The 21,732-nt window shown below is 33.7% G+C and overlaps 2 protein-coding genes across 2 annotated transcripts; both read left to right on the top strand.

The window, feature by feature from the left end:
• The first annotated feature begins 691 nt into the window (after positions 1-691).
• LOC140834123 (uncharacterized) lies at positions 692-3,369 on the top strand. Its single transcript, XM_073198780.1, has one exon. It carries the CDS (start codon positions 828-830, stop codon positions 3,039-3,041), a length of 2,214 nt encoding a protein of 737 aa, XP_073054881.1. The 5' UTR covers positions 692-827; the 3' UTR covers positions 3,042-3,369.
• A 4,815-nt stretch (positions 3,370-8,184) lies between these two features.
• LOC140834122 (protein CLT1, chloroplastic-like) lies at positions 8,185-20,463 on the top strand. The gene is made up of 10 exons (XM_073198779.1): positions 8,185-8,756; positions 15,752-15,897; positions 16,286-16,323; positions 16,851-16,966; positions 17,720-17,816; positions 17,900-17,935; positions 18,455-18,505; positions 18,592-18,715; positions 19,248-19,373; positions 19,986-20,463. The coding sequence occupies exons 1-10, from the start codon at positions 8,326-8,328 to the stop codon at positions 20,165-20,167; spliced, it is 1,347 nt and encodes a 448-aa protein (XP_073054880.1). The 5' UTR covers positions 8,185-8,325; the 3' UTR covers positions 20,168-20,463.
• Positions 20,464-21,732: the final 1,269 nt, after the last annotated feature.

The raw sequence follows: 21,732 nt of genomic DNA, 5'->3' as shown, positions 1-21,732 counted from the left end.
TTTATAGGCCTTTCAATTGCCACCTCTTAATCATAATATTAAAAAATATGCCCATTTAGAAAAATTAATTCACGAAAAAAGTAAAAAAATAAAAATAAAAAAATGAACGACCAAATACAATTAAACCAAAACAAAATTGTTATTTCGATTTTGTATGTTAGAACTCAAAATATTAAAGTTTATTATTTTTATTTTAAAACTAAAATCCATAGAACCAGCCTAAAATATATTTATTATTCGACTTTTAATTTGTCGTTTGATTTTATCTTAAATTATATTTAATTTTTCACTTAAAAATATTTAAAATTAAACTAAATCGAAATTACTTTTAATATGATATTCAAGACATAATTGTAAGATTGACATGTATTTCAAGAGAACTATAGGTAATTTTTAAAGTTGGAGGAGGCAAAATGTGAACTTGATAATAAAATGGTTCGATTTTAGACTAGAGATATTCAAAATCGAAAACTGAAAAACCGATCGTTATAAAATAAAATCAGACCAAATCGACCGTTGTCCATCCCTGCCCTTGAGGGACGTAAATGTGATTAAACCTAAATAAAATGCACACGATTTCACGGAAACCGATTATCCCTCCAGTTCACATCTGTTTTCGTCTCCTCTGTTCCTACTCGTGGGCTCCCGCCTTTGAGACCACCATTCAAGCATTTGCTTTCCCTGGTACGGCTGGTAGGTATCGCGATGTTTATACAGTTTATGTGCAATATGTTTATCTGTTCTCATTTGCTCCATTTGTTACTTAAGTTCAGTTCTTGAATCCCTAAAAGGAAAAACAAGAATCCAATTTCAACAGAAATATAGCTATGACAGTGAGCACGATTCGGACAAGACTGTTTTTAAACCCTTGTTTCTATTTTCCAACCCAAAATAAGATATTTTCAAATTTCTTCACTTCAACCCCAGGCTTAAACCTTTCTCCAGTCCCATCAACCAAAAAATTAGACATGGTCGAATCCCAAATAAATTCTTTATCGCAAAAACCCATAACCCAAATCCAGTTGAGAAATGTTTATGGACTTTTTGAGCAATCCTTGGACACGGGTATTGTTCCTTCGGAGCCTAATTTCAATCTTTTGTTTCAAATTCTTGCCAAGAATAAAGAGTACAAAATGGCTTTCAGTGTTTACAAGAGAATGAGTATTCATGAGGTTTTGTCTACATACTTGTCACTATCTGCTCTAGTTGAGTGTTTGGTGCATTTCTGTATTCCGCAGTTGGCTATGGCAGTGATTGGTTTGATTTTGAAGCACGGATATAGCGTTCATGTTTATGTTGTGAATCTTATATTGAATTGTTTTTGTTGTAATGGATTAGTTATAAAGGCAGAGGAATTATTAGGTGAGATGGGTAGAAATGGTGTGTTGCCGGATCGAGTTAGTTTTAACACTTTGATAAAGGGATTTTGCCGGGAGAGGAAATTGAGTGAGGCTATGAGCCTGAAGAAGAGGATGGAATGTGCTAATGTAGTTCCCGATTTGGTCACATATAATGTTCTGATGGATGGTTATTTCAGGGAGGGTCAGGTGGATGAAGCTATCGAATTGTGGGAGGAGATGAGGAAACGGTTAGAACCTGATGTTATTGTGTATAGTACACTCATAAATGGATATTGCAGCAGCGGAGATGTTGATAGAGCTAGCGAAATTTTTGATGAAATGTTGAGAAAAGGAGTTTCGCCCAATAATGTAACGTATACTTGTTTGATTATTGGTCTTTGTAAGAAGGGAAAACTAGAAAAAACCAAGACATTGTTCAATGATATGATAGGACGTGGGATACGCCCTGATGTCGTTATATTCACTGGTATGATTGGTGGGCTTTGTGAACTTGGGAAAACCAAGAAAGCGGTGGAGTTATTTGATTTTATGTTGGAAAAAGGCGAAGATATTAGTATTACAACTTACAACACTCTAATTAATGGATTATGCAAGGTTGGATTGTTGGATGATGCATTTAGGATTCTGGAAATGATGGTTGACCAGAATATGAAGCCTGATGTGGTGAGTTATAATACAATATTGAAAGGGCTTTGTGACATGGGAAAGGTTGATGGTGCCCTGAAACTTTTCAATTCGATGAACTTGAATAAAAATCATGCCAAGCCAGATTCTTGGACACTAACCACTTTAATTCAAGGCCTGTGCAAGGAGGGTCGTCTGACAAAGGCAGAGATAGTCAATCGTGAGATGGTTGAATACAAGAAAGTGAGGGATGTTGGGCCTTATACTGTCCTAATTGATGCTCATTTGAAGTCGAAAAATGTTAAAAAGGCTATGCGCCTATGGAGGGAGGTTTTTGAATTGGGATTGATTCCAGATTCATTGATTTACAGTGCTACAATAGAGGGATTATGCAAATGTGGCTTAATCAACTTGGCAAAAGGTATTTTTATGAAAATGAGAACCAATGGTCCTACTCCTACCACGTTTGACCATAACACATTAATGGCGGCTTTACGCAGGGAGAGTAGCTTAGAGCAAGCAAGAACTTTGTTCAAATATTTGGTCAGTGGAAAATGCCAACCAGATGTTATCTCTTACAACATTATCATTGAATCAAGCATTAAAGCAGGGGATGTTGAGTTTAGCAACGAACTACTGGTTGATATGCAGCATAGGGGATTGAAACCTGATGCGTGGACATTTTCAATCTTGATCAACAGGTTTTCAAAATTAGGAATGATGGAAGAAGCTAAAAGCGTATATAATCGAATGACGGCATGTGGATTCTCACCAGATGTTTTTGTTTTCGATTCTTTACTCAAGGGATTTAGTGCAGTGGGTAAAACAGAAGAAATAGTTGTGTTGCTTCACCAAATTGCAGATTCAGGTGTTGTTCTTGACGATGAACTGACTTCTACAATATTGATGTGTATATGTGGTATCCCCGAGGCAGAAAATATTGTTAAGCTTCTACCATCTTTTAACCATGATGTATCAAATTCAAAAAGAAGCAGTCTTATGCATGATAAGTTGCTAACCAAACTCCACAATAGTGCTGACCAGCTTCATACGTAAACCCATTGATCAGTGTCAACGTAAAATTATAGATACACTTCCTTTCTTTTTCTGGTTCTGACAAAATGAACACAGCCCTTGGTTTTTCGTGGATCTTAAAGATGTCTCCACCTCAGAGTTGCCTTCTGCCGATCCATTTCCAGATTTTGTTATGAATTTATCTCACAATTGAAGGCCGTGTTTGTGTTTTGTATCATGACAGATTGTTTAAAAAGATAACGGGGAGATGTAAATGTAAACGATCGGCATATGTTGAGATCTGTGTGATTGTCTATATAACTCACCACATCAGTAATAAAACTTACAACGCTCTGATTAATGTGATTCACTATTTTCTTCCACTTCTATTTTCCTCCTCTGCCAATCCTCCTTTCTTTGTTTCTTTTTAACATGATTATTGCTTTTGAGTGTCGATGTCCTTCAGATTGAATTATGTTGAAATTTTGATTTATGGTGCTAACTCGATGGTTTTTACATTAGTTATCTAAGGATTATTTATTATAGCTGGTTTTTATCTTTGGGGAATGGAAATCGTGGTGTAAAGAAATATCTTTTTGCAATTTTCTCCTTGGTGATGGGTTCCTCTGTGATATAACCAGCTTTTCAAAATAAACTGTTTATGGGTCATGGGTTTTGTTTTACTGGTTCTTTCGAAAAGCTACCAAAAGTACGCGTTCGATGCATTTCTTTTTATTATTTAATTCCTACATTGTATGGGCAGTTGATGGAGTATTGCATAATTTGATGTTAAAATATCTTAAGAGCAATTCTGTTTTATTGAATTATGCACGTATTTTTTCTTTATGGAAAACATAGCTAATGTGATCGACAATTTATGCCAAATGGTTGAATTTTTAACACTAGAGTTATGCGGCATATTTTGCTGACACTAATGCTTAGTCATAACCATATATGAAATATGGAAGTATGAAACTACTGAACTTTGGAGTTGGTATGTATAGGAAAAGTCTTTTTCTTTTTGATGTGTTAATAGTGCTAAAAGATACATCATCCAGATGACAAAGATGAGCAACCAAAGGGTGTTAAATTCTTCCTACTTTACCTTGTAGGATTTTCTCTAAACTTTCTTCAAATGTTATTCCTAGAGATCTGGATTAAAAATATGTGTTGGTAAAAAGTCCATCCACTTGACTTATATGGAAGAGATTCTGTTTCATAAACAGATGATTTGTGATCCAACAGCAGCAGTCCGGATTCCTTACTTTTCAGTAGGTGGTTAACTTTGTTCAATAGGAGATCGTGTATGTTATTTCCAGTTCTATGTGTATGTCATGTCTGTTTCCTTTTTTCTGCGGCAAATTCATCAGCTAATAATGTCACTAGACTTCAATGGAATTGAAATCAATACAATAAATTCCCTTGAACCTTGGAATGTAGTTGTTCTCGTGGTTGTTACTGATTCTTTGAAATCTAGAGATACTACCAGGTGGAACAAATCTGCGAGGACTTTTTTTTTCTTGCCCCACAAGAGAGAGGTTATTTTGTTCTGAATGATGTGTTTCGCTTTGGTGATGAGGATGTTGGTTACCAGCCTTCAGCTCCAGTAGTACAGGAACAGGCTGCCGATTATCAACCAACTGTTCCCACCAATCTTCCTGATCCACCTGGTAGAGTTGGCTAATCTATTGAGCTTTTCTTTTTTGTGATTTCAGTACTCGATGCTTTCTTGCATGCAGAAATTTCTCTCACAAATTCCTTTGTCAACCACTTTTGATGGCAAAATGGTCTTACAAATATTTTGTATGGATGCTGTTTAGCTTTAGACTTTTAAAAAATTTATCTATATCATCAACAAGATTTTGAGTATGGTTCGGAGGGACAAGATCCGAAGTGCCATTTTTTATAAGAACAACAAATTCTTCAGATATGGCAGCTCAACAGCGAGAATCACGAAGTACTGAGGTGACACAAGCAAGTTCCTCGTCCAAGGAACTATTGGTTGTGTGAATATTATACAGTGAGTGAGCCATGTGAGTTGGAGGAATTGAGTTGGCTGGTAGTGTTGGTTAGTTCAGGGACATCACGGGCGATCTGCAGGACCGATGGAGAAGGAGCGACGAAGGATGATGCGGCCACACATAGGGGTGGAGTCATCCTTGGGTTAGGACGAGCTCCAGTCCCACCCTAATCAAAATAAATTAATAGTTTTGGATTTTTGAATTTTTTTTAGTCTTAAATGCAGAATTTTTTAAAATGATCCTTACAACCTATAATTAAATATGGGTTTAACTTAAGTTAATTTTTAAAATTAATTTTATGTTCCAAATATATTATTTAAATATTTTTGCATTAATGTGCAAATATATTAAATTGAGCTAAAATGATAACATAATTACGGAGTTAGTACATATTTTATTAAATAATTTTAATTTTTTAATATGAATAAAATTATATTTATAAGGTCTGATTTTGAGAAAAATAAAGTAAATTATCTTTCAAAATTTGAATCTACAGCATTTCGTTAACTTATGAATCTACAGAATTTCGTCAATACAACTTGGCGGAATCATTTTTGTTTTTTCAATAACTTTTTAAAACATAAAAAATAAGAAGACAAGAAAGATAATTAATAACAAATAAAATAATAAAACAAGAATAATCATATACAATAATATATAAATTAATATAGATAATAATAACAATCATTTTTTTAATAATATAACACATTATATTATTACCATTTGTAATAATATTATCATTATCATGATAATCGATTTTTATTACGAAAATAAATAATGTTTAATGGAATAATTTATTTCAATTATTTTGGAAAGTAATCCTTATTTATCTAGATTGTAATATTTTATTGAGATTGGGAAAAAAAAAAAAGAACGGATGTTTTAGGATTATTAGTTAGTTAAACTATAAAAAGTTATATTATATAATCTTTAATAAAGATGTTATTAAATTATCATTATTAAATTGTGTTTAAAAAATCTTACGATATAAAATAAATGCAAGAGTTGAAATATGTTATGATCATATGCTTACAGCTAAGCCAAAATCTATTGTAGTTAGTCTATACAAAACTTTTTTTTATACTTGTGGTAGCACATAATGCACTTAATTATGTTCTAATATGTCAGACAGTTATGTCCATGAGTTTGCAGATGTGTATATATATCAGCTAGTGATGTCTCATATTCCTTATATGTCAGTCTTAATATTTATTTACTGTTGGTATTGTTCCCATAATCACATCAGAGACAACATTACACGTGATCTGATGTCACTCTTTTATGACCATATACCAACCAGATCAAGTGGAGCAATATCAACAGCTTGACGCATAAGAACTTTTTAGGAGGTCACTCATCTTAATATTATTCTCACTAATACAAGCTTAACCCAACAAAATAACACATAAACATTAAAAATATACATGATCGGATCACGTTTGCACCACCTTCTATATATGAAGTTCCAAACACACATGCTAAAATAAAGCAAACCAATCATTAACTCCTCTAAATGAACTAAGCTGGTTCATGAATTTTTTGAGTCAGTTCGATAAATATTTAATTTGTATTTGAATTTATCAAACTCGAGCCGAATTGGAACATATTCGAATTTTTTTTCGATCCGAACTCGAGTCAAAATTATTTTATTCTATAGTTCGCGAACCGCTCACGAGGTTTAATATTTTATTATTATGATATAATTATATATTAAATATATAAATATTTCGAGCTTTCGAATCTTTATTCTCGAACTTACTCTCCGAACAATAATTCCAATAGCTCAAGAGCACGTTCTCCCTAGCGGGTTGAGATTTTTTTTTTTAAAAAGTTATTATATTAATTTTTAGTTAAAATTGTAAATTTTTTGTAATAAATACTTTAATCAACATGTAGAAGTGTGAAATTATGGATATAATTTAGATAATTTAAAAGATAATATGCATTGTCTCAAATCGAAATTGAAGGGATTGCAATATTATAAAATGAGAAGCAGACCTTTTGATTATTTTGGCTAACATATATTAAGTGCGAAATTCAATTATTTATAATTTTATTATTATTTTAAAATAAATATTTGTTTATAAAATAAAATTATCAAATTTATTTTATTATTATATATATTTAAAAATAATTTTGATGGCAACAGGCTGCCTGCAACCCATCTTGAGTTGGGTTGGGTTTAAAAATCTCAATCCATCTTGAGTCGGGACGGCCAGTGAGCCAACCCGCCTACTCGAGTCGGGCCGCTTCGTTTGACAGGGCTACCTACCCACAACCCCATTCTTGTCACCCACCCCCTCCGTCCCTCCAACTTCCAGCTGATTGTTATCGGAAAAGGGCGTCCGATCCTAACAAAAAACTATGATCATATATATCGAACGAGAATTGGTTCAAAAAAAATTGAAAAAATATATAATAATTAATAAGTTTGATTACAAGAAGAGTCAAATAGCACAACCTCAATAATTTGCTACTAACCTCATATAATTTACAATTCTGGTTCGCACACATGTATTTTGACCTTTTATGTACATGTGTAATATATTGACGATGGATTTAAAAATAAAACTAATTTTGGCTTATACCCAACCTGTTAAAAAAACGAATTCATTGTTTTTTCGACAATTTAAATTATTACTATTATTGTTATTACATGTTAAATAAAAAATTTCAAAATTATTTTTTGGAAAACAAAATGAATGACATAATAAAATATATGTGTTTGTTTTGAGTAGATCTCTTGTGAGACTGTCTCACGAATTTTTATCTGTGAGACGGGTCAACCTTACCGATATTCACAATAAAAAGTAGAGTGAGTCTCATGTGAGACCGTCTCACGGATCATAATCTGTGAGACGGGTCAACTCTACTCATATTCACAATAAAAAGTAATACTCTTAGCATAAAAAATAATATTTTTTTATGGGTTACCCAAATAAGATATCCGTCTCACAGATATGACCCGTGAGACCGTATCACACAAGTTTTTGCCTAAAAAGTAATAATCTTAGCATAATAAGTAATAATTTTTCATGGATAAATCTAATAAGAAATTCGTCTCATAAAATACGATCGCAGTATCTCTTAGCCCATAATTGTGTGGGACCCTAAAAAAAATTGTGCTTTATAATAAAATAACATAATAATGTAGTAAGTGGCAAAAAAGAAATTGGCGATGACGTGGACGCAGACTCTTGCAATATTAAGCATGAGCCTCTTCGCTCCAATTTTTCCCATTCTCATACGACTTTCAATTTCCAATCATTTTCAGATCTTTACATTGATTAACACGTCCAGAAGTGATGTCGGCGAGCTTCCGGCGGGTGACCGCCGTCGCCGTTGAGTCACAGGCGGCGACTCACCACATTTCACGGCGAGTCCCTTCGTCGATTGGTATTTCGCGGATTAAGCAACGGAGAGGTGTTAGAGGAATAGTGCTGCGGTCGAGTCGATGGGTGGTGATAGAGGCGGTTGGGCAGAAGGGAGGGCGAGAGGAGGAGAAGAGGGGGCCGCCATCGCAGCCTCGGTGCTGTTCGTTCGATCGCAATCATCCTCATCATGAGGTGGTTGCTGTGGCGGAGGGGGGTGGTGGGGGAGTTGATCGGAGGGGGGAGTTGATGGTCGCAATAGCTGCTACGGTGGTGCTTGGTGTAGGGAACCGAGTGCTGTACAAGCTTGCATTAGTCCCTCTCAAGCACTACCCGTTCTTCCTTGCTCAGCTCGCCACTTTCGGGTACTTCTTAGCTTTTTACTGTATCCGTATATTGCTTTCATTTCGATTAATTATGAAATGATTATGATTATGGACTTTTTACAGCTAAATTAGTATCAAAATAATCGAATTTCAAATTTATTAGTGGGTCTCTTCTCAAACAAAAATTAATTTCCAGATATTTACAATTTTTAATTTCAAAATCCTCACGAATCTTGTTGACTATAACTTAAGCATACTTGAGAAACATGTGCACGGCGGCATATTGGTTGCCGGATTAGAAACGTAAACTTGAAATAAAAAAGAAGAAAATTTGCAAGAACATCGATAATTCAGAAGTTGTACCCCGTCGCTGTCGTTTACTTTTTGTCAGGAGACCTTGTTGTGCTGTGAATGATTGTACTTCAATAAGTCTCCGGTGGCCGCGTGTTCTTCATCAATCAATATTGTGTCTCTTAAGGCTGCGGACTCTGTTTAATATGGACCTCCTATTATTGGAATTTGGATTTATGTGGATAGGAAATTCTTTAAAAATCACAAACTGAGATTGGAATGACTCGAAGCAAATTAGCAAATTGCTTCTCATTTCTGTAAGAAGTTTATGGTTTTTGGTGAATGTCTTTTTCTGCGGTGGGTCTTACACCTTTACGTGAAAAGGAAACGAGGGTAGGATATGTTGTAGGCTTTGTGTTGGTGTGGGACACTTTAAATGAGAACCCTTGGTGGTGAATTGGATTTTCAAGTGGTGGGATCCCCATAGTAAAGTAGTTCACTTTTGGATATTTCACTTTTGCCATATTTCAAATTAAGAATGGAGATTTGAGTGTGCAAAAATTTAAAGCTGTTGGTAGAAAATTTTGGTTTTGAATGTGCAAAAATTTAAAGCTATATATCTATATTATCTAGAAAACCTAGTTTTTGAATGTAAAATGGTGTAAGTATTGAGGAGATGGAGATGGTCCCCATTTGATTGGCGATCTCCAGTCAGTCGTTTGCTCCACGACTCTAGAGATCCACATCCACACGTCTACGGCAAGTGGTCTAGATGAATATTGATATATCCATTTCCATTTAAATTCATGCCCGTCTTAACTGTAGAATGATAAATGAACTACCCAATGATAATCAATGATTTAGTAACGAGGAGGATGAATTGAAGTGTTTGACTTTTTCTATTCTACTGTTTGATTGGAAAGCAAAACAAGTGACTATATTAGACTACTAGGGTGTGTTCTTCTTTGTTGGTTTCTATACCAATTCATCAATGTAGAAATTGTATCATCAATGTAGAAATTGAGGAGAAGGTCATTAGAATCTGTCATAATCTTCTGATAAAAAAAACCTTGATCATTCTGGCCATGTAAATTGCTGGGAAGGCTCGATACATTTCGTGATTAGTTTTTTTTAGTTGGTCTACTACGACGTTAAAAATCAGTGAAAATGGATGAGAACAATCACATCTGAAAAATTATATCATTTCTTTGAATTATTTATTTGTCTGGATAGGTGATTGAAAATCTAAGTCTAGGGGCTAAAATAAAAATTTGCTGCACCTAGCTACTGGTTTATTGACCCCTATGATGATTGCTTGCAGCGTTATTCAATATTAATCCATACTAAATTAAGAGGGTGTTTGTCATCTTATAAGCTATTTCAAATTTTATTTACGTATCAGTTGTATGATCTTGTTTTCAAAAGTAAGCTGTTAAGTATTGGGACAAAATAAGGGCAGATATTGATATTAGTATTACGATATCTTTTTATTATTGTAATTATAATATTTTAAAACAGATTGATACTATGAAAGTGATGTAAACAAATATTTTTACATATTTTTTTATATTAACAGTTTATTATAATAATAATAATAAACTATTATTATTACCAATACTACCATTATTATTTATTAGTTGTTATTATGATTATTTGTTGTTATCATCATCAGTATTATGATTATTATTTATGTAGTATTTATTATTACAAGTTAATAGTATCAGTGTTATAATATATTATATGTTGTGGGATTTGGTCTTTAAAGATGTTGAAATAATGAGACTTTAAAAAATAAATTAGTGGGACACAACTTTTTTAAACTAACAACCGTCAATAACTTGTTTTTTATTCTTATAAGCTCTTTTATGGGTTTTTTACGGCAGCTTTTGAGAACTTGTAAGCACTCGAACAATTTATAAGTTGTTTTAAATAGATTATAAGCTCTTGTAAACACCCTCTAGATATGTAACTATAAGTGGAATATTGAACTCTATATGAGGGCTTGAACTTCATACATAATATGTTGGGGTTGTTCGGAAATCAAACTAGAAATGTAACAGAATTAGAAACATTTTTGTCTATCATGATTGTCATTAAATCCCGTACACAAATTAGAGTTTTTCCTCACAAATGAATCATGGATTGAACATTGGTCTTATCTCTGATCTGATTGAATTGAATAAACTTTGTTTATTTTTTAAATGGCTTGACTATGATTTTATTGTAAAACTTTGCTTACTATATAACACCAGGGTTTGTATAAAAATCAATATTTCTGAAACCATTGTTAAAAAAACCAACCTTGTTAATTTCACGAGGAGTATAACTAGCTTGTTATTACAAGATACGAGCCTTATGCGACATTGTTTGAAAAACTCAATCCAATGGCGCACAACAATAGTATGTAATTTTTTTTATAGGATTTAAAATCAAGCAAAAATGCGGAATAGACAAAATAAATTTGGTAAAATAAATTATTTATTTTAAAATAAGACTCGAAAAAGAAAAAAAAAATGAATCAATATTGAAGTTTTCGAGTTCGATTGATGAATTAAAACCTCAACATAGTGCTTAAAAAAACACAAACCTTGGTATGTAATAGATTTAGTAAAAAGATGTCGTAATACGTGAAGCATAACATGATGATAACATTGATAAATCAATATTTTTGAATGACACAGGATACAAACTTTGATGAGTTCTTTTGGTGAAGAGCACAAGAGAAAATCTCTCAAATATTATTCAAACTAAAATATCAGCCTTTTTTTAACAATTCTTGCCTAAAGACATATTTAGGCTTATAAGATATGCACCCAACATAAATAGTCTATCTAATCAATTAGCTAAGTTTAAATCCGAAATCAATTAAATCAATCTTGAACTTTAATTTAGTTAATCCACTTTGCATTTTCATGCATAATCCTCTTAACCTTTTGCTCTTCTTTAAATTGTTAATCCCTTAATCATCAATTTCCTTCTTTATATTACATCGAGCATATCGCACCAGGCCCCCTTGTGAAAAGTATAAAAGACATAAACGTACTAAAAAATATTAATAAGCTAATATATCATCCATTTTTTAGAAATCAAGCACATTTAACATTTGTGTTAAAATAACTCAAGCACATTTACCCTATTTGTCACAAATGGATCATCCACAAACTTATTGTGACAAATTTGAAATTTGTCATTGAAGGATCGATTTTGACACCCTTGAAGGTGCTTCAAACATAATATTCTTCATAAGCTGCAATAGCTTGTGTTCTAAGAATGAATACTCCGATGAATTAAATCAAGTTTGGTTTTTAAACCAAGCAGAAGACAGTCGAAATATTCCTTTATTAAGAAACCAAACAGTTTAAAGCTTTTAGCTTGTGTAAACTGAATAACTGAAATAAGGGGATCAGTTCGGGCTTGTATCAGTCCAGTTATGGGAAGAACTGAACTGATATCAGCTGAACTGATCAAATCAGTTTTGAAACAATAGTTAAACAGTTAAAGACACAAGATATGTTTATGGATGTTCAGAGACTTCAAATACTGATACGTCACCTTTTTTATCACCTCTGGTAGGATCCACTAGAAGACTTTGATTTATACACCTTGTACAAACCCACTCCAGAAGGATAACACCCAACTAGAACTCCTAGCGCTCAAGATTGCATGCAACACCTGACAATTCGCATAATGTTTAACGTCTCTGATGCCAAGACTACAAACACAATATTTAATGTGTTTGTGTGAAGACTCACTCAGCTAAACAATAAACTCAACTCTCTGTATATGTGAGTGATTGTGTGTGAATGTGTGAGAACTGATCTAATCAATACAACACGAAGGTGTTCTCATACAATTGGACTAACTGCTTTTAGTAAGCTGATATTAAATGAGTGTGCCCTTTATTTTCATCGCACACTAGTATTTGTTGTAGTTCCGCTTATTCTTCAATGGTCTGGATCTGTTATTTATAGTCGCTTAGCTGACCGTACATGAAGACTCAATAATAATGTCCGTTGTATTTGCATGTGCTTCCTTATGATATGTCTCTTCATTTTGACAACTATTCTGAAAGCTTTCCGCTTTTAGCTCTGTTGCAACGTCAGTGTTCTAAAACGCGCCCTAGGCGCTAGGCGGAGGTCAGCCGCACCGATAAGGTGCTAGGCGACCATCCGCGGCGCTAGGCGGACCTGGGCGCGCCTAGGCGGACCTGGACGCGCCTAGGCGGACTTGGGCCGCCTAGGGCCTGCTATGTTTTTAAAAAAACTTTGGGCTTTTAAAATTTTTTGATCCACTAACAAGCCCATTTAACAAAATAAAATTTGGGCTAGGTCTGCTACAATTTTTTCATTGCTTCTTATTATTTTCCCTCCTCCTCGGCCACGACTGATGCTCCTTCTCGGCCACAACTTCTGCTGCAATTCTTTCCTTCTCGGCTTTTCGTTATTTTCCAGTCTGGAACTCTCTTTCTCGGCCACGACTCCTGCTTCTTCTCAGCCAAAACTCCTGCTGCAAATCTGAAGAACTATTGCTCACCTACTCAGATTTTTCTTTTGTGTAGTATTATTCATTGACAATCTTCAATAACAATGACAGTCGATAATAATATATGGAGCCTCCTCTCTCGTGAAAACCTTGCTACTTTACAAAATGAAATGGTCCCATTTTTTAAATTCATTGATTAAGCTATTAGCTAGAATCTGGCCAACCTTGATGAATCATTGTATATCACATACTTCAATCTTCAAGTCATCTCTTGATTCTCATCTTTTGGACCTACTATGGAATAAGTATTGGGTGTTTTTGTTATCTCTTGATGTTATTGTGTTGAAGTTCTAATATATGATTTATTATGTCTTGATATCGTAGAATCCGATTAGCGGCGCCTAGTCCCCGCCTAGGCGCTAGGCGCTGGGCTGGCGCCCGACTAACGCCTAGCGAATTTTATAACCTTGTGCAACGTCCATTATTGTAACTTCGTCTGTGAAGTAGCTTGTACCTTGTATATTCGTGCGTAGCTGGATTCCAATTGATAGTCTTGTCGTGATATATGAATTGATAAGTTACAACTGATGTTCTGAACTGGTCTGGTGAAATCAGTTTGGACTGATTCAATTTTGGCAATCAGTTGGCGTCTCGATAGCTTCAGTTTTGGCTCGGAAACTGATCAGTTCAGGACCTGATCAGTTTCAGCTTTTCTGACACTAGATAAACTTATTAGAAACAAAATAACAAGTTTTGTCATCATCAAAATCAAGATTGCACATAAAATGTTAAATGTTCCATCAGTCATCATCCTCTTTTTCTTTCAAATCTTGCTCAATCATTTCCTCTGTCTTCCATCTCCACTTCTTTTTCAGTATCTGTTTTTTCTCTAGTTTTATTTCACTATAATTTTTTTCCTCTAAAAATACTCCTATTCTGACTAACTCACTCTCATTTGCTTTTACTTCTCAACGTTCTTCTTCATGCCAATCTAAACTTAACTTATAATCTTTATTTAATTTGAACCTTAACCGTATTAAGTTTCATGTTGTAAATCATTGAAATTTAACTAATTTGTTTGCGTAAACCGCAATCACGATTTTTTATCTGTAAAATAAAGTTTTTTGGATCAAAGAATTCAATACAAAATACGATGGCTATACCTAGGTGATCGATCACTATTTTTCTAATCCGTAAAATAAATTTTCGTAGATCAAATATTTCAATACAAAATATGATGGGTATACCTAGGTGATCAACCACTATTTATGTAATCTCCAATGGTTCAGGTGCATAATATTCATGGTATCATAATGTCTTGTGATTTTAGAGTCAAAACAAATTTACTCTTTTCCGAGCATACCATGGATGTGCTCCATCAGTCAATTAAACTCCGTTAAGTTGTTGGATCCTACTTTAACATGATATTCCTCGAGAAAAATATATATTATGATCGTCACAATTTTCTTGGAAAAATATTTGTCGAAAAGTTTTGCAAACCTTGAATGCTTAAGATTTTCCAGTCATGTTGCTTAGGAGTTCATAAGATTACGAAAGAGTGATATTTATTTTAATATCTGTTGACAAATGCTATATGCTAGTTGTTGTCTTAGGAGTTCATAAGATTACGAAAGAGTGATATTTATTTTAATATCTGTTGACAAATGCTATATGCTAGTTGTTGTATTGAGCGCTTGCCGCTTTACCAAAAGCTATAGCTGATAGTAATAATGCAACTCAAATATTTTAAATCGTGTAGCAGCTCAAGCTCCACCTTCTGATTTTTCTATCTAGCAGAGACTATTATTGTACTCTTATAATCTCCCTCCCAATAATTGTACTCTTTGTAATCAATGAGAATCGAACTCGTGACCTTGGATCTGATACCAATTGTAGGACTGATCCTTTGCCGCTTTACCAAAAGCTATAACAAAAAAATTATTTTCTCCTGGAAAGGTACATTAAAACTGCATGCAAGTGCATGTCATTACCAGTGGATACAAAAATACTGGATAAAATTATTAATACAATATTATTTGTGATATTCAGCTCGTTTATATTGTAATCGCTTGAAAAAATATTAGTAACAGTCATAAAGAATTTTCCATATAAATGTTGCTTATCGTAGAATATATGTCAATTAGGACTGGCTTTATGTAATCAAGATTACCACATGATAAGAAAAAATAATGTTAATTGAAATTCTATGATTACATATCTATGATTTTTCTGATCGTAGTATATTAATGTTCTTTTCTTAGGTATGTACTTGTATACTTCTCTATCTTGTATTTCCGGTATCAGGCTGGCAAGGTTACCGATGAAATGCTATCCTTGCCAAAATTTCCATTAATAGCTGTTGGCCTCTTGGAGGCTCTTGCAGCTGCATCTGGAATGGCAGCTGGAGGTAATGCATTGATGATATTTTTGCGGCAAATGTTTATTTTCTTCTTGTGCTAGATGTTGGAAATTATGATCCGTCGATCATTTCAGTAATGCTACTTACATTTACTGAAGGTTTTGACCTGATTCTTGGACAATTATTAATGAAAAGTCATGATCTAATTTTTATTTTCAAAATTTGGCAGACAATTGAAAGAACTGCAGTTTATAAATGCATGTCCATGTATTTTTCTATGTATCTACACACACACATAAATGTGTACTCGTTTATATTTTCAGATTGATTAAAGTGCCCATATGTAATATGCATTTCACTCTATTTTATTTTATTACAGTTACCAAAAAATATTCTTCTGGGCTGATTCATCCTTTTTTTTTCTGGGCTTGAACAGCCATACTTTCTGGGGCTGCAATTCCGATACTTTCTCAGGTAGCGACGAAATATTCTTTTGTCTTTATTGGAATAAGATTCATCATTCTTGAATTTATAAACTTGTGATGTATTGAAATTGATGGTTGCTGATAATACTGTAACCAGTGTACCAGATGAATGACTGACAGAAACTGACAAGCTGTGACACAGAGATGATATACCATTTAAAAAGAAAGAAAAATTTAAGGGCATTGTAATTTTGAAATTTCATGAGTTTAAACTAAAATAACATGTACCTTGTGTTAACCCACTTGAATGTGGAAATTGCTAGTAATTTAAAACCTTTTCAATCTCAAATTCAAATGGATGCTTTCAAATTCAAATTTCCGTTCCATGATTTAATAAGCTTATTTATTGGATTAAAACAACTAGTTTATCTGTTAATTACTTAGAGAAATTGTCATGACAGAGCAGTAGATTTAACTTCATTCACATGGCTGCTGCCTGCTGCATATGAATCTCTCTGTTTTGAACTAATCTAGTCGGAGCATTACGTAGTTTGTTTAACTACTAATTTCTTACAGAGCTTTCTTGTCTGGCAACTTGTCTTGTCATATATCTTCCTTGGGAGGAGATACAGTTTCAAGCAATTGTTTGGTTGCTTTCTGGTAGCGGTGGGTGTCATGGTCACTGTTGCTAGGTAATTCATATAAATCCCATTCTCTTCTTCAACCTCTGTCAACATACATCCACGCCTCAGTGATTTAAGTCTACCATGGTTATCTTATAGAGAAAATAGCATGCTCAATAACTTGAAAATTAGGCCATAACATGGTTTTAAGCTCTTCGAGGTTTTTCAGAAACTAATATGTGGCTTATCTTACTCCACTTTCAGCTTTTATTGAGGTTCTAACTTCTCTCATAAAACAATCAAATTTACATGATAATACAAAATTTTCATGTTCACTAATTATCTTATAAATTTTTAAAATAATTTGTCTAGAAGGAAGATCATATTCATTTGGAAATGACTGAGATCTGAGTCAGTTTTCTGAAAAATAACAGTGCTTTCATCAGTTTGAAGTCCAAGGGCTCGCTACAGGAAAATAGCATCAGTTCTAGTCATTAGAATTTGGTTATTATTTCGTATCATTCGATGTATATAAGAAATTTAATGACGGTTTAATTGTTTCTGTGTTTAAATCAATGATTCTCAAACACTTGAAATTATTGTAGTTGCTGTCCGGTGTACTTTTCAAAAATAAAATATGGGATGTTGTAACATTATTTATTCTTGCAATGCCTAAATTCCATAAGCTCAATGGGCGAAAGAAGTCTCTGCATATCTCTTCTAATACCTAGAAAGCCCTTAAGTGGTGCTACTCGTAACATTGAAAGTCCTGGCTTATCTTTGTTATTGTAATGTTTCAGTCATCTCTTTTTGCACTTGCAGTGGATCAGGTACTGGTTCTCTGATGGAAGGTGGCTTATTTTGGAGTATTATCATGATCATTTCTTTCTTATTGCAAGCTGCTGATACAGTGTTGAAGGTGAAGCTTCCTCTGTGGGTAATTAAGCTCCCTTGTAGTTACATTTCTGTAGTTTCTCTCACCAGTTATTTTATTATTTATAGGAAACAATATTTTTGGATGCAGCTCAAAGATTGAAGGTAGGTATGTCACAGTTTTACCATTTTGTAAACTTAAGACTTCGCGACTCATATTTCACGATTCAATCATATTTAGCATCTTACGAGAAATTTAGTTGTTTGGTCTAAATTCTTGGCACCAGAGGAGTTGGTTTTCCTTTGTTCGGTAACCAAATCTTCTTCAAGTCCCTTTGATTTTAAGAAACATTTATTTCTTTTGTGTAAAGTTGCTTATCATAGCATTGGAGTTCCTTTGTGTCATTCAGTTCTCAAGTAGTATTTGAAAGAAATACAAACTCTGACCTGCATTTTCCATATTACTAATTTACTACATACCAGATCTATGTTTGCACATATGGTAAGGGAGAGTGTCATATAGGCTCATTGATTTACGATGTCCCTTGAGAATCACGGAGCATTTCATTTCAGGAAGACAAGCTCTGTATTGAGGATTCCCCCAACTGCCATAAAAATTAATTTCTGGTACCTTTAGTGATATAAATTTTGAGTAACTTAATACCTAATTCTTTTTGCACTCAGGGAGGTACGATGGATCTATTCGTCATTAACTCCTTTGGATCTGCTTTCCAGGTTAAGTTTTTTTATCTGCCCCTAGAGTTTTTGAAACACCACATATTTCAACTTTGCCAGAAGCTTGAAACTTGCTTATTGAACAGACAGTTTTTATATGCCTCCTCCTTCCATTCTTGTCGAACTTATGGGGTATTCCATTTAATCAATTGCCAAGTTATCTCAAAGATGGTGCTGCCTGCTTTTTGAATGTTGGCATCATGTCGAGCAGTAAGTCGTGCTATTCATGATTCTTCTTTTTAACCTACTTTATATGTGCTTTTAACTTTAGCACTATAGCATCAAATATTATTTCATATTTTCTTGCCTATGCATTAAACTTAATCTGAATTATTTTAAAGTTCTTCTGTCTAGATTCAATCTAAGATAAATGAAGTCGGAATAAGACCTCATTATGCGCATTGTACATATACTTCTATCCTTGGCGTTTGTATTTGCTCTTGGTTACTCTAAAATTGTTCATTATCTGGTGTTAATCTTGTTTTGACAATGCTTTTGTCGATTTTTACAAAAGTTTCCTTACTCGAGAACATATTAGATTTTTTCATATCTAAATCTTGTGGTTTGAGATTTATGTCACGAATCACAGCACAAAGATTTAATTTTTCTGTTGAGATGCCTAAATATGAACATAATGTCCTAATTATGTATACTAAACATTTTACAAAACACACACACATTGGTGTACTCAGTTTTTCTAGAGAATTATAGCTGATAACATTGTACGTTCTACTCGCCACAGGATGCAATGGTGCGCCTTTACTGCCACTGCTCTTCATCATTGTAAACATGTGTTTTAATATATCATTGCTGCATCTTCTCAAGATCTCTTCTGCCGTAGTAACATGTCTTGCATCAACATTTTCAGGTTTGTTTATTTTGTCATCTTGTCACTCTTAACTCTCATCTGATACTTCAAGTTGAAATGTTGATTTTCATGCATTAGTCATCGTATGATCTGCTTCAATTTTGAAGTTTAGAATTCAAAATACTCGAAATATAATGATTCCACGATACTTTCTCCGTCCTCCCCCTCACCTCAAATTCCTGTTTATCTTTGGTTGATATGTTCTTTATTCTATCTTATTTGAGTAGTCCGTGTTTATATTGACAAGCATATGTTGACCCAAAAAGGTTTAGAACATGTTTGTGTCGTGTTCTTTACACTTCACAAAGTCCAGAACTGTGAATAATAAATGTTTATAGCTCTCTTAGATAGATTTAACAATACCGAATCCTGAACTATCAACAGTAATTCCCGGACCATTACTTCATCATCCCCACCGAATTTATTTTAGTCCGATAATTAAGAACATAGTTTTCATGCTGCATCAACCTCGTAAGTTAAAATTAATAAACTACATTCATATTCCTATACATAATGTTAGTCATCCGGCCTGGCATGTCGCCTTGAAACATGTTCATTCTTAAAATCATGCGTATTCTTGGTAAAATCCTTGATTTTATCTATATTTTGCAGTGCCAATATCTGTATACCTATTTACACTGCCGCTGCCATATCTTGGGGTTGCATCTTCCCTTCCACCAGGGTTTGTAGCTGGCGCCATCATCCTTGCCACGGGTGTGATCATTTACACTTGGACACCTTCCCCCAATTCGTCGAGTAAACCTTTCTCGTTAGTTAACCCAAGAACCGAATGAGTTTTCTTATGCATCAAGCTGATGCATGCGACACCAAACAATAGCAGTTTGAAGCTTAAAGATTGGAGGATAAGAAGAGTAGTTGGTAGTATGCGGAAAAGAATGGTGGGAACAATGACACATTTCATAAGACGCAACATTTGGTACCTGCAATATCCATGTCGTTTCCAAAATAGTATAATTTTTGTATCCAACACAATCGATATCCAATCCACCAAATTGCAAACGTTAGATTTAGTATTTATTTCCCAGTCTTGACAATCTTCTTTATAAAAACTGAACTAACTTGAAACTCATTTGACTTGAACACGAAAACCCTGTTGACTTTGATGAGTATTTATATGTACTCGATGCATAATAGTTCAAGTGTTACGTGTTGAAGTATTTCGTCTTTGACACGTGGACAACAAACATAGCAATCGAAATAAATTATGCCCCAAAATAGAAGATAATCTTTAATTTAAAGTACAAATCACATTTAGACAAAAATATACTTAGAGGAAATGATGAACACACATTCTCTGATTGTTTTATTTCTTAATTAATCAGTCATAAAGGCATGTTTGGTTCCTATGACAAGTGATTCAATAAAAACAATACACTATATATTTCATTTCTTTTTTATATCTTATATAATCTATTCATTTCTCATGCAATCTGTGTTGGAATAGCGATGATCCGGGGCATCCTCTTCGACTAGTATGAGCATAAAATCGTTTCCCCAAATATCTATATTGGTCCCATAAATTCCTTATGGCGTGAACTTTTAAGGGTCGGTCCATACGTTAGGATCCCTACACATAAGTTCACCCAGATCCGTGATTGTTTTGGTATGTTTAATCCTTCGACAACACAATCTTCCATTGACTCATGGATTAGAAATGGGTGATACGGTGGATACTGAAATGTTAATGGTTGGCGGACTGCATTGATGACGGAAGATGTTGGTTGACAGAATGAATTGCCATAATTATGGTAACGAAAAATCCGGATTTTGTTATATGAATAAAAATTTAGTCATATTTGGCTCTTTCCAAGTATCTATTCATATCCGGATTTTGTTATATGAATAAAAATTTAGTCATATTTGGCTCTTTCCAAGTATCTATTCATCAAGTTCTTTCTCTTTTATCTTAAAAGAAAAAAAAAATTTATTTCTATCATTTTATAAGCATATTTCTGTACTTAGTTCTATATTGTGGGGTATAGTTCTCCTGTAGTAAGAGAGTGTGTTCTTTTTGGAAATACAATGAGAGGTTGTAACTACAAAATATTGTAGTGAAATTATTTTCATCTTTACCGTGTTTTTTACCCAAATAATTTTTAGGTATTTTCTAAGTAAATCTCGATGTCCAATTTTATACTTTATTTTCAAATTTATATCTCAAGATGCTGAACTTGAGACCTAGAGTGGTATAAGAGGCATTGATTTAAAATTTCTTAAATTTTGAGTATGGTATATGGTTGCAGCCTAAAATGATCTTCCACAAGAGAAAAGATTTTTTTTGAGGTTTTTATTAAACCGAGATTATTTTGTCCGGTTTAGTAAATTGTTATATACATAA

The sequence above is a fragment of the Primulina eburnea genome, chromosome 6 (genome assembly GCF_022965805.1).
Source record: "Primulina eburnea isolate SZY01 chromosome 6, ASM2296580v1, whole genome shotgun sequence".
Classification (NCBI taxonomy): Eukaryota; Viridiplantae; Streptophyta; class Magnoliopsida; order Lamiales; family Gesneriaceae; genus Primulina; species Primulina eburnea.
The sequence above is the reverse complement of the archived record's forward strand: the minus strand, read 5'-3'. Positions and strand labels throughout refer to the sequence as shown.